This window comes from Molothrus aeneus, chromosome 30 (genome assembly GCF_037042795.1).
Source record: "Molothrus aeneus isolate 106 chromosome 30, BPBGC_Maene_1.0, whole genome shotgun sequence".
Taxonomy (NCBI): domain Eukaryota; kingdom Metazoa; phylum Chordata; class Aves; order Passeriformes; family Icteridae; genus Molothrus; species Molothrus aeneus.
The window spans coordinates 1,717,325-1,729,694 of record NC_089675.1 but is presented as its reverse complement, the minus strand read 5'-3'; the positions used below and the strand labels follow the sequence as shown (position 1 = coordinate 1,729,694).

The window sequence follows — 12,370 nt, the reverse complement described above, 5'->3', positions numbered from 1 at the left end:
GACTCCTTAACCCTGCCCTGACCCTGCTGGGACCCCCTGTCCTGACCCCATAACCCTGCCTGGATCCTGCCTGACGCCCTAAACCTGCCTGGAACCCCTAATCTTGAGTGGACCCCCTACCCTGACCCCGTAACCCTGCGTGGACCCCCTAAACCTGCCCTGACCCCTTGTTCTGACCCCCTAAACCTGCCTGGACCTCCTAAACCTGCCCTGACCCCCTAAACCTGCCCTGACCCCCTGTCCGCCCCCCGGTTTCTCCCCGCCCTCACGGTGAGGCCTGAGCAGAGCCCGGAACTCCGGAGCGCGGCCGCAGGGGCCGGGCCGGGCCGTTGTTGCCGGGGCTCTCCCCCTGCCCCGGAAGTCGCGCTCCCGGAAGTCGCGCTGCCCTCTCGGTCTCTTTCCGCCGCCATCTTGGGCCCCGCTCCCCGCACAGTGAGTCCTGCGCCGCCATCTGCCGCCATCCACCGCCATCCGCCGCTCAGGGCGCCGCTCGCCGCTAGCAGGATGAGCGGGTGGCCGGGAGGAGCCGGTTGAGGCCATCGATGGGGTCGTGGGAACGCCGGGCAGGGCAGAGGGGGCGGGGGGGAGGAGGCGGCCTAGGCCCGGCACCGGCACCGGGACGGCGACCGAGATCGGGATCGGGCGCTGCCTGTGCCGTACGGCCGAGCTGTCTCGGTAGATTTTCCCGGTAGAGGGAAGCGCGCGGTGTCCGAACGGGGTGGGAAGGACGAGTTACCGGTGGTGGCCCCGGGGCTGTACCGGAGCCCCGGCGAGCCCGGGCTTGTCGGTTTGTCCATTCCCGTAGAAATGCCCGGCGAAGCCACAGAAACCGTCCCGGCCACGGAGCAGGAGCTGCCGCAGCCGCAGGCGGAGACAGGTAAGGCCGGGGGTGCTGCGGGGCGGTTTTGGGGCTGATTCCCGGGATCCCGGGGCGGTTTTGGGGGCGATTCCCGGGATCCCCTCACCGGGCAGGGGAAGCTGCGGCTTCCCGGGGAGGTGCGCCGGGACGCGGTGGCGGCGGGGGTTGTGTGAGCCGGTTTGGGTCTTGTCACGTCCCCCGCGGGGGTTTTGGGGTGTCCGTTCCGTGGTCTCGCTTTGGGCCGGTTCTGTGCCGATTTCCCGGCCGGAGCACGTGGGGAACGGGAACGGAGACGGGGGAGCGGAGCGGGGACTCCTCGTGTTCCTAAGTCCCAGGACCGGGGATGGGTCCGAGCTCGGTTTGGGTGGGAGAGGAGAGAAGCGGCCGTGGCCAGGTCGGGGTGTTTAATTTGGAGTCCTGTCCTATGGGATTTGGGGGCCTGTCCCACTGGATGTGGGGATTCCGTCCTATTGAATTTGGGGACTTGTCCCACTGGATTTGGGGTGCTGTCCTGTAGGATTTGGGATCCTGTCCCACTGGATTTGGGGGGGGCCTGTCCCATTGGTTCTGGCGACCTGTCCTATGGGATTTGGGGATTCTGTCCCATTGGATTTGGGGATTCTGTCCTTTTGGATTTGGGGACCTGTCCTATGAGATTTGGGGTCTTGTCCTATGGGATTTGGGGTCCTGTCCCACTGGATTTGGGGGCCTGTCCTGTCGGATTTGAGGATCTGCCCCATTGGATCTGGGGGTCTTTCATTGAATTTTGAGGATCTGTCCCTCTGGATTTGGGGGTCTTCCATTCAGTTTTGGGGGTCTGTCCCTTTGGATGTGGGGACTTGTCCTGTTGGATTTGGGGGCCTGTCCCATTGGATTTGGGGTCTCTCACTGAATTTTGAGGGTCTGTTCCCCTGGATTTGGAGTCTGTCCCTCTGGATTTGGGGGGTCTTTCATTCAATTTTGGGGATCAGTCCTATCAGATTTTGGGGTTTGTCCCATTGAATTTGGGGATTTCTCCCTGAATTTTGTGTGTCTGTCCCTTTGGATTTAGGGGTCTGCCCCATTGGATTTGGGGCTCTCTCACTGAATTTTGGACATCTGTCTTGTAGGATTTGGGGGTTTCTCATAGGATTTGGGGTCTGTCCCATTGTGGGACCACCACAGAGGGCTGGTGACAGAGAGGGGACACAAGCAGGGAGCTGAGTGATGGCTGTTGCTGTGACAGCTGCACCGACGATTCCCAGGAGCTGCTGAGCTCCTTATCCCTCCCAGCGTTGCTGAAATTCCTCTTTGGGGCCCTCCCAATGCAGTGGCTCCTCTGTCCCTCTCAACTGACAGCTCCCAAAATTCTCCTGCTCCTGGGATTCCTCAGGCAGGATTTTGGGATTCCCAAATCCCCTGATTTGGGATTCCTTCCTTGGGATTCCTCCTTGGATTTACATCTTTTTCCTTGGAAAAATTTTGGAGATGTGGGGCTGGTGCACGCTGATCCAGAGGGATTCTGGGCAGAAATCCCCTGGTTTTGGGGAATCTTTTAGCTTGGGATGTTTGAGAAGAAACCAAGCAAAGGTGGGGCTGTGGGGGAGAAGCAGGAATGATTGTGTTCATCAGGAATGTGCTCAGAAGGAACAGGGAGAGCAGGCAGGGATAAAAGATTGTTCTGGAGAGGGTGGCATGGCCTGTTCTGTGCCCTTGGCAGCACTTGCTGCTCCTTTGGGAGGCACCAGAACGTTCCTTGGAGCAGAAAATGTCCTGGCACTGCTGTCCAGCTCCAGGCCTGCCCTGATTTGGGGTAAAATGAGGGTAAAATGGGGCATTAGCAGCACCTTTCAAGACCCCATTCCTGGGGTAGGGACAGAGATGGCATTCCCTGCATGTGACACTGATCCCAGGGTGGGACAGGGACACAGCACCTGGGAGGGACAGGATCCAACATTTTAGGGGGGTCAGAGCAGGTTTGGGAGGTCCAGGCAGGGTTATGGGGTCAGAGCAGGTTTAGGGGGTCCAGGCAGGGTTATGGGGTCAGGAAAGGGTCCAAGCAGGTTTATGGGGTCAGAGCAGGTTTAGGGGGGGTCCAGGCAGGGTTATGGGGTCAGGAAAGGGTCTGGGCAGGGTTATGGGGTCAGGAAAGGGTCCAGGCAGGGAACCCCCTCCCCCAGCTCCTCCCCAGAGCAAGGGGACCCCCACCCTTCTCAGCACATCCCAGCACACAGGTGACCAGAAACATTTAATGGTTTTTGTATAGAGAAAAGTACAAAAGGGACAGGGACACAGCACCTGGCAGGGACAGGACAAAAGGGACAGGGACACAGCACCTGGCAGGGACAGGACAAAAGGGACAGGGACACAGCACCTGGCAGGGACAGGATCCGTGGAATGGAGCTGGCTCTGGGCTCTGTCACTGGGTGGCAGAGAGACCAGGATATGACTGTGACACTGAGCCCAGGGTGGGACAGGGACACAGCACCTGGCAGGGACAGGATCCATGGCACGGGGCTGGCCCCAGGGTGGGACAGGGACAGGATCCATGGCACAGGGCTGGCTCTGGGCTGATCCCAGGGTGGGACAGGGACAGGATCCATGGCACAGGGCTGGTCCCAGGGTGGGACAGGATCCATGGCACGGGGCTGGCTCTGGGCTGATCCCAGGGTGGGACAGGGACAGGATCCATGGCACAGGGCTGATCCCAGGGTGGGACAGGGACAGGATCCATGGCTCTGGGCTGATCCCAGGGTGGGACAGGGACAGGATCCATGGCACGGGGCTGGCCCCAGGGTGGGACAGGGACAGGATCCATGGCACAGGGCTGGCTCTGGGTTGGTCCCAGGGTGGGACAGGGACAGGATCCATGGCTCTGGGCTGATCCCAGGGTGGGACAGGGACAGGATCCGTGGCATGGGGCTGGCTCTGGGCTGATCCCAGGGTGGGACAGGGACAGGATCCATGGCACGGGGCTGGCTCTGGGCTCTGCAGCTCCCGAGGGCGGCGCCGTGCCCGGGCTGGTTCTGCTGGTTGGACCAGCCCTGCCCTGCCCTGCCCAGCTCTGCTGGGCTCTGCCCTCCCTTGGATCTCCTCTGGCTGCTGGGAATGGTGTTGGGAATGTCAGGGCTGTCCAGGCTCTCAGGAGCTGGAGGCTGAATCCCCTCATGGCCCCTTTACTAAATGGTGCCCCTTGATTGCTGCTTAGCATTGGGAATTTCATTGGGAATTTCATTGGGAATTTCATTGGGAATGTCAGGGCTCTCTCCAGGCTCTCAGGACCTCTAGAAGATCAGCCCTGGCATGGCCTCTTCACTAAATGGTGCCCTTTGATTGCTGGTTGGCATTGGGAATTTTGTTGGGAATTTAATTGGGAATGCCAGGGCTCTCTTCAGGCTCAGCCCTGGCACAGCCTCTTCCCTAAACAGTCCCTAAACAGTGCCCTTTGATTGCTGGTGGCATTGGGAATTTCCTTGGGAATTTTGTTGGGAATTTCACTGGGAATGTCAGGGCTCAGCTCTGGCTCAGGAGCTGGGAGCTGAATCCTCCATGGCCCTTTCCCTAAACAGTGCCCCTTGATTGCTGCTTGGCATTGGGAATTTCATTGGGAATTTTGTCAGGAATGTCAGGGCTCTGTCCAGGCTCAGCTCTGGCTCAGGAGCTGGAAGCTGAACCCTCTCATGGCCTCTTTAAATGGTGCCCTTTGATTGCTGCTTGGCATTGGGAATTTCATTGCTCCAGGTACTCCTGTAACCCCTGGTGTGCCACATGAACCAGCCTGTGCCATTCTGGGGGCTGCATTCCATTAACCCTGACAGCTTCCAGGGAATTGGGGGGCACTGGGGGGCCTGGCCCCACCACCCCCATGTCATTGTGCCCTCCCTGGTTGGAGGGAGGGGGCTCCCAAAGCACTCCCAAGAGTAACTCCACATGAGAGTGGAATTATATTATATTTTTTAAATATTTTATTTATTTGTAGATTTATTTTTTGGGGTTATATTTGACTTTCCCTTCTTCTTCTTGGGTGGGTCCTTATGGAGGGGAGGGTCTTCTTGGAGGGAGGGGTCTCCCAGAGCACTCCAGGAGTAATTCCACATGTCAGTGGAATTATATTATATTTTTCTAATATTTTATTTATTTCTGTCTTTATTTTTTGGGTTATATTTGACTTTCCCTTCATCTTCTTGGGTGGATCTTTATTCCCCCTGCACCCCAAGGGGCAATGTCATTGTGCCCTCCCTGGTTGGAAGGAGGGGGCTCCCAGAGCACTCCAAGAGTAATTCCACATGTCAGTGGAATTATATTCTATTTTTTTAATATTTATTTCTATATTTATTTTTTGGGGTTATATTTGACTTTCCCTTCCTCGTCTTGGGTAGATCTTTATATTCCCCCTGCAGCCCAAGGGGTGACCCCAGGCTGGTGAGCAGCCCTGGGTGTCCTGACAGATTCTGGGGCTGCACAGGGGTTGTGACAGCCCCTTTGGCAGGAGGGCAGAGCTGGATCCCTGCATTTCTGGAGCTTCCTGGTGGTTCAGGGAGTGCCTGCTGCCATCCAGGGCTCTCAGGAAAATCTGTGTTCTAGAAGGGATTGAACGTCCTGCCCCGTGCTGCCCCTGGCAGTGCCTGCTGGGCCAGAAGCCAGAGGAATGCCAGGCCTGGCTGCATGCCCCCCTCCTGTTTCTCCTCCTCCTCTCATGGCTCACTCTGTTTCTCTCCTTTAGCTGCTCTCCATGCTGCTCATTCCCCACCTCTGACTCCATCTCCATCTGCCCAGGCACAGCTGCCCAGCCCTGCCCCAGGCCCTGTGTCCCCTCCCGTGGTCCCAGCTGCAGCCATCCCCGTGTTCTCTGTGCCCCCCCAGCCCCCTGCCCCAGCTCTGCTGGCCTCAGCCCCCCCTGCCCCTCCTCCAGCTCCTCAGGCCCCCGTGGCTTTCGCAGCCCCAGGATCTCCAGGGCCTGCCCCAGTTAGCCCAGTGTCCCCAGGATTCCCAGCTCCAGTGTCACCTGGCCTGGCTGCTGCTTCTGCTGCAGTGACAGTGGCCCCTCTTGTCCCCACAGTGAGCCCCACTTCTCTCCCAGCTGCTCTCAGCTCTGCCATGAAATCTTCTCCCACTGCAGCCTCTGGAGCAGCCCCAGCTCCTTTCCCTCCCTCTGGAGCAGCCCCAACCCCTCTTCCTCCCTCTGGAGCAGCCCCAACCCCTCTTCCTCCCTCTGGAGCAGCCCCAGCTCCTTTCCCTCCCTCTGGAGCAGCCCCAACCCCTCTTCCTCCCTCTGGAGCAGCCCCAGCTCCTCTTCCTCCCTCTGGAGCAGCCCCAGCTCCTCTTCCTCCCTCTGGAGCAGCCCCAGCTCCTCTTCCTCCCTCTGGAGCAGCCCTAACCCCTCTTCCTCCCTCTGGAGGAGCCCCAGCCCCTCTTCCTCCCTCTGGAGGGGCCCCAGCTCCTTTCCCTCCCTCTGGAGCAGCCCCAGCTCCTTTCCCTCCCTCTGGAGCAGCCCCAGCTCCTTTCCCTCCCTCTGGAGCAGCCCCTCTCCTGCCTCCCCCATCCCGTCCCCTCCTGGCATCTCCCCCAGCAGTGCCCCCCAGTTTGCTGCCAGTGTCCCCCCAGAGTCCAGAATCACCCCCACATCCCACAGTCCCTGTGTGTCCTGCTGGAATTCCTGCTGCTCCAGCCTCTCCCCGAGCCCCAGCTCCAGCCCTGGTCGGTGCCATCTCTCCCCCTGTCTTCCTGGCTGCCCCCAAAGCTCCTTTGTCACCTCCTATCCCTCTGCTGCCAGCTGGGTCAACCCCTGGTTCCCCAGTCCCACCACTGCTCCCAGTTGCTCCTTCTGCTGCCAAGGCCTCTCCCATGGGACCCCCAGCCCCTCGAGCAGCTCCAGTGGCTCCTGCCCTGTCCCCACCTGCACTGGGAGCTGCCATCTCTGTCCCAGGGCTCCCAGCAGCAGCTCCTGCTGTCCCCTCTGCCAGCTGTCCCCCTGTCACAGCCCCCATGGCGGCTCCAGCCACCCCTCCTGTGGCTAAACCAGCACCTGGGAGCCCAGCAACTCTCCCAACTGCCACCTCTGTCCCTGTCACACCACCCATGGCGGCTCCAGCCACCCCTCCTGTGGCTAAACCAGCACCTGGGAGCCCGGCCACTGCCCCAGCTGCCACCTCTGTCCCTGTCACAGCCCCCATGGCAGCTCCAGCCACCCCTCCTGTGGCTAAACCAGCACCTGGGAGCCCGGCCACTGCCCCAGCTGCCACCTCTGTCCCTGTCACGCCATCCATGGCAGCTCCAGCCACCCCTCCTGTGGCTAAACCAGCTCCTGCTGCCCCTGTCACACCACCCTTGGCATCTCCATCCTCTCCAGCTGCCCCTCCCTCAGCCAAAGACGCTGCCAAGGGCTCTGTTGTTGCCTCAGCTGCCGCTCCAACTCCTCCCAGCCCAGCTCCAGCCACCCCACCTGCAGCCAAAACTGCTCCCAAGAGTCCTGCTCCTTCCACCCCATCCCCTGCCAGCCCAGCTCCTGCAGCTCCACCAGCTCCAGCAGCCAAAACGCCCCCAAAAAGCCCTGCCAAGGCCACCCCCACTGAGGACAAGGCACCCCCAAAAAGCCCTGCCAAAGCCACCCCCACTGAGGACAAGGCACCCCCAAAAAGCCCTGCCAAGGCCACCCCCACTGAGGATAAGGCACCCCCAAAGAGCCCTGTGAAAGCCACCCCAGCTCCACCAGCCTCTCCTGAAGAGAAGGCACCCCCAAAAAGCCCCAATGAGGCCAAGGCACCCCCAAAAAGCCCTGCCAAGGTCACCCCTGCTCCAGCCACCCCCACTGAGGACAAGGCACCCCCAAAGAGCCCTGCCAAAGCCACCCCAGCTCCACCAGCCTCTCCTGAAGAGAAGGCACCCCCAAAAAGCCCCAATGAGGCCAAGGCACCCCCAAAAAGCCCTTCCAAAGCCACCTCAGCTCCACCAGGCTCTCCTGAAGCCAAGGCACCCCCAAAAAGCCCCACTGAGGCCAAGGCACCCCCAAAAAGCCCTGGCAAAGCCACCTCACCTCCAGCAGCCTCTCCTGAAGCCAAGGCACCCCCAAAAAGCCCCACTGAGGCCAAGGCACCCCCAAAAAGCCCTGGCAAAGCCACCTCAGCTCCACCAGGCTCTCCTGAAGACAAGGCACCCCCAAAGAGCCCTGCCAAGGCCACCCCAGCTCCAGCTTCCCCTGGAGCAGCCAAAAAACCTCCCAAGGGCAGCCCTGTGACTGCCCCATCCTCTCCTGTGGCTCCAGCACCTTCAGCTGCTCCTGCTGAGGCCAAAACACCCCCAAAGGGCCCTGGCAAAGCCACCCCAGCTCCAGGCACCCCTGCTGAGGACAAGGCACCCCCAAAGAGCCCTGGCAAAGCCACCCCAGCTCCAGGCACCCCTGCTGAGGACAAGGCACCCCCAAAGAGCCCTGGCAAAGCCACCCCAGCTCCAGCTGCCCCTGCTGAGGACAAGGCACCCCCAAAGAGCCCTGGCAAAGCCACCCCAGCTCCAGCTGCCCCTGCTGCAGCCAAAGGATCTCCAAAAAGCCCTGCTGAGGCCAAGGCACCCCCAAAAAGCCCTGCTGAGGCCAAAACACCCCCAAAAAGCCCTGCTGAGGCCAAGGCACCCCCAAAAAGCCCTGCTGAGGCCAAGGCACCGCCAAAAAGCCCTGCTGAGGCCAAGGCACCCCCAAAAAGCCCTGCTGAGGCCAAGGCCACCCCAGCTCCAGCCACCCCTGCTGAGGCCAAGGCACACCCAAAAAGCCCTGCCAAGGCCACCCCAGCTCCAGCCACCCCTACTGAGGCCAAGGCACCCCCAAAAGGCCCTACTGAGGCCAAGGCACCCCAAAAAAGCCCCGCTGAGGTCAAGGCACCCCCAAAAGGCCCTACTGAGGCCAAGGCACCCCCAAAGAGCCCTGCAGAGGCCAAGGCACCCCAAAAAAGCCCCGCTGAGGCCAAGGCACCCCCAAAAAGCTCTGTCAAAGCCACTCCCCCTCCAACCACCCCCACTGAGGCCAAGGCACCCCCAAAAAGCCCCGCTGAGGCCAAGGCACCCCCAAAAAGCCCTGCCAAGGCCACCCCAGCTCCAGCAGCCACACCCCCACCTCCTGCCCCAGCTTCTGGTGCCCCTCCCAAGCCCCCAAGCCCCGCCAAGAAGCAGCAGCCCCTCCCCAATAACAAGGTGGCCAAGCCCCCCCCGAAATCCGCGCCCGGTGACGATGATGAGGAGCTGCCACCTCTGCTCCCACCCGAGCCACCCGTGCTGCTGGAGCTGTCCCCTGCCACGGGGGTGCTGGCACCACAGCCCATCCTCAAGAATGACAAGGGTATTTTTGGTTTTTGTGCATGGAGTGTCACTGGATGCCCACGGGGTACTAACGGCGTGCCCGGCGTGTGCCAGGGGGTGGGGACAGGGGTGAGCACGGTGCCAGCGGTCACTAACGCCTGTCCTCGGGCACGGAGCACGGCCTGGCGGTTGTGGTTTGTGGTTTGTGGTTGGTTTGTGGCATGGGCACTGCAAAAATGAGATGAGATGAGATGAGCTGGCTTCACACTGAGGAGATGCCCACGTGCCTGGCACTGCTGCGTGTGTGGTGTGGCCTCGTGGCAGCAAACTGGGATGTCCCCACGCTATGCCTGAAGTGTTGGCACACCTTGACACCTGCAGAGAGGTTTGCCAAGGCTCCTGTGTGCCATGAGGGCTGAATCCAGGTAAAGGCTGCACGGGAGCATCAGGGTCAGCACCTCCAGGTGACCTCCGAGGTTGGGGACACCCAGCTCTGCTTCAGTAACTGGTGTGGTCAGTGCCGTGGGTCACAACTGCAGCTGGTGGCCCTCAGGTCCCCCGAGGGGGGTTTGGGGTTATCCAGATTATCCTGGTGGCCCTCAGGTCCCCTGAGGGGGGTTTGGGGTTATCCAGATTATCCTGGTGGCCCTCAGCTCTTGTGAGGGGGGTTTGGGGTTATCCAGATTATCCTGGATAATCTCAGGTTCCCTGAGGGGGGTTTGGGGTTATCCTGGTGGCCCTCAGGTCCCCTGAGGGGGGTTTGGGGTTATCCAGATTATCCTGGTGGCCCCTCAGGTCCCTGAGGGAGGTTTGGGGTTATCCCAGATCATCCTGGTGGCCCTCAGGTCCTGTGAGGGGGGTTTTGGGTTATCCAGATCATCCTGGTGGCCCTCAGGTCCCTGAGGGGGGTTTGGGGTTATCCAGATTATCCTGGTGGCCCTCAGGTCCCTGAAGGGGGTTTGGGGTTATCCAGATTATCCTGGTGGCCCTCAGGTCCCTGATGGGGTTTTGGGGTTATCCAGATTATCCTGGTGGCCCCTCAGGTCCCTGATGGGGTTTTGGGGTTATCCCAGATCATCCCTGCAGTGAAGCCACAGATGTGCAGCGCCCTGGTGGCTCTTTGAGTGGGGTCTTGGTGCCCTGTGCCAGCTCTGCCTTTGAGGGGACTCAAGAGAGGCCCTGTCACACTGAACTGCCACCTCCTGCTCGGGCTGGTGCCACAGGCTGGAGCTCCCTCAGGATCCATTGCAGAGCCTCTGGGCACCTTTGGGGCCTGCTCCCACCGTGGCAAGGCTGAGAACCCAGCGGTGCCACCCTGCTGATGGCATTCAGAGTGCGGGGAATGCTCTGTCCACCCCCTAACTGGGCTGACTGGTGGCAAACCAGTGTGCCCTGGGCCTTGCTGAGTTGGGCTGTGTGTCTCTGCAGGGTCTGGCACAGAGTCCGACAGCGATGAATCCGTACCAGAGCTCGAAGAGCAGGACTCCACACAGGCCACGACGCAGCAGGCACAGGTAGGGGAGGTGGCAGAGGCCATCCACGGTGGATCAGAGTCCCTGCCGTGTCACCCCAGCATCGTCACTGATCCTTTTCCCTCCCTGCAGCTCGCAGCAGCAGCCGAAATAGATGAAGAACCCGTCAGCAAAGCAAAACAGAGCCGGAGTGAGAAGAAAGCTCGCAAGGTGAGGCTGCTTCATCTGTCCCAGGGCTCAGAGGGACACTGGGGACCTCAGCAGTCCTGGACTGGAGTGTTCCCTGCAGCTGCTCCGTGGCAGTAAATGCCCGTTGCCATGTGTATCCACGCAGCAAGTGTTGGATCTGGAGTTTGGAGAGAGGATTGGGCACATCTGGGCTGGCTCCAGAGCTCTTCTTCCCTCAGTGACCTTTCCCTGGTGTTTTTCAGGCAATGTCCAAGCTGGGCCTTCGCCAGGTGACAGGAGTGACCAGAGTCACCATCCGGAAATCCAAGAACATCCTGTTTGTCATCACAAAGCCAGACGTGTACAAGAGCCCGGCGTCAGACACCTACATTGTCTTTGGAGAGGCCAAGGTGAGCCCACCCTGGTGCCAGCAGGGCTGGTTTCTCCTTCCTGTCACCTGTGCACTGTGTGGCTCCTGCCAGGGAATGTGCTGGCACTGCCCAGGACTGGCAGCACTCGCTCCTTTTCTTCTCTTCCCTCCTGCAGATCGAAGACCTGTCCCAGCAGGCTCAGCTGGCAGCTGCTGAAAAGTTCAAAGTGCAAGGAGAACCCGTTTCCAACATCCAGGAAAACACACAGACCCCCACGGTGCAGGAGGAGAGCGAGGAAGAGGAGGTGAGGCCTTCCCCAGCCTCTCTGTGGGGTTAATCCACAAATTCCTCTCCTTCATCAAAGGGAGAGCACAAGGTCGTGCCCTGGGGGTGTTGACAGTGCAGGCCTGACCTCCTGGCTCTCAATCCAACCCCAAGCCTGGAATGGCACCAATCCCGGGCTCTGTTTCTCTTTCAGGTTGATGAAACCGGCGTGGAGGTGAAAGACATCGAGCTGGTGATGTCGCAGGCGAACGTGTCGCGGGCGAAGGCCGTGCGAGCCCTCAAGAACAACAGTAACGACATCGTAAACGCGATAATGGTGAGCCCCGGGGGGCAGCAGCTTTCGGGGGCGTCCCTGAGGGGAGCTGCTGCCTCTGAGCTGCCTCCTGACTCCCTTTCTCCCCACAGGAACTGACGATGTAGCTGCCGGAGGGAGGAGCCTTTTTTGGTGTTTCAGAGAAGAGTAAAATACGACTAAATTTAAAATTTGTACTATTTCTATCGGTTAATAAAGTTGTGGCTTATTGTTGGTGAAATCACTGCTCTGTGGTGCTTTGCTGCCTGCCTTTCCCTGGGATTTGTGGCCTCAGGGTGGAGCCTTCCTCCCGGGAAGATCCTGGTGCTGATAGCCCGTCCTGGAACAGCACCTGCCCGTTCCCTCCTTTCCTTCCTGTCCCACAGCCTGGCTGGACACCGGCCCAGCTGCAGGGTCACCCCTTCATCCCCTCAGGGTTCCCTTCAGGGGGGCTCCTCACGGCCCTGCAGCAGGCGGGGACGAGGATCAGGGCTGAGGTTGTGTTCACAGGGGTCAAGGGAAGAGATGAGAATCTTGACTCCCATGTTTTGGAAGGCTGATTTATTATTTTAGGATATATATTATATATTGTCCCCCTGTGCTGGCACTGCTGGAGCCCCAGATTCCTCCAGGATAGGGTCAGAGTGGAATTTCAGGAGGA

The 12,370-nt window shown here is 60.1% G+C and overlaps 2 protein-coding genes across 2 annotated transcripts; both read left to right on the top strand.

Moving 5' to 3' along the window:
• Nucleotides 1–370: 370 nt before the first annotated feature.
• On the top strand, nucleotides 371–11,950 carry NACA (nascent polypeptide associated complex subunit alpha). The gene is made up of 8 exons (XM_066567882.1): nucleotides 371–432; nucleotides 806–877; nucleotides 10,550–10,635; nucleotides 10,726–10,803; nucleotides 11,025–11,171; nucleotides 11,308–11,436; nucleotides 11,611–11,733; nucleotides 11,823–11,950. Exons 2-8 carry the CDS (start codon nucleotides 808–810, stop codon nucleotides 11,835–11,837), a joined length of 648 nt encoding a protein of 215 aa, XP_066423979.1. The 5' UTR covers nucleotides 371–432; nucleotides 806–807; the 3' UTR covers nucleotides 11,838–11,950.
• LOC136567946 (uncharacterized) lies at nucleotides 8,073–9,362 on the top strand (the record flags this gene model as incomplete). The annotated part of the gene is made up of 2 exons (XM_066567757.1): nucleotides 8,073–8,584; nucleotides 8,645–9,362. Coding segments are annotated over 2 exons (1,122 nt in total), but the record flags the coding sequence as incomplete, so codon positions are not given.
• Nucleotides 11,951–12,370: the final 420 nt, after the last annotated feature.

What these genes read in the sequence shown, in the direction of transcription:
- NACA (XM_066567882.1), top strand. Translation starts at nt 808, where the DNA reads ATGCCCGGCGAAGCCACAGAAACCGTCCCGGCCACGGAGCAGGAGCTG. An exon ending in CCACGACGCAGCAGGCACAG is followed by an intron (nt 10,636 to 10,725) that starts GTAGGGGAGGTG and finishes CCCTCCCTGCAG; the next exon opens with CTCGCAGCAGCAGCCGAAAT. An exon ending in TTGTCTTTGGAGAGGCCAAG is followed by an intron (nt 11,172 to 11,307) that starts GTGAGCCCACCC and finishes TCCCTCCTGCAG; the next exon opens with ATCGAAGACCTGTCCCAGCA.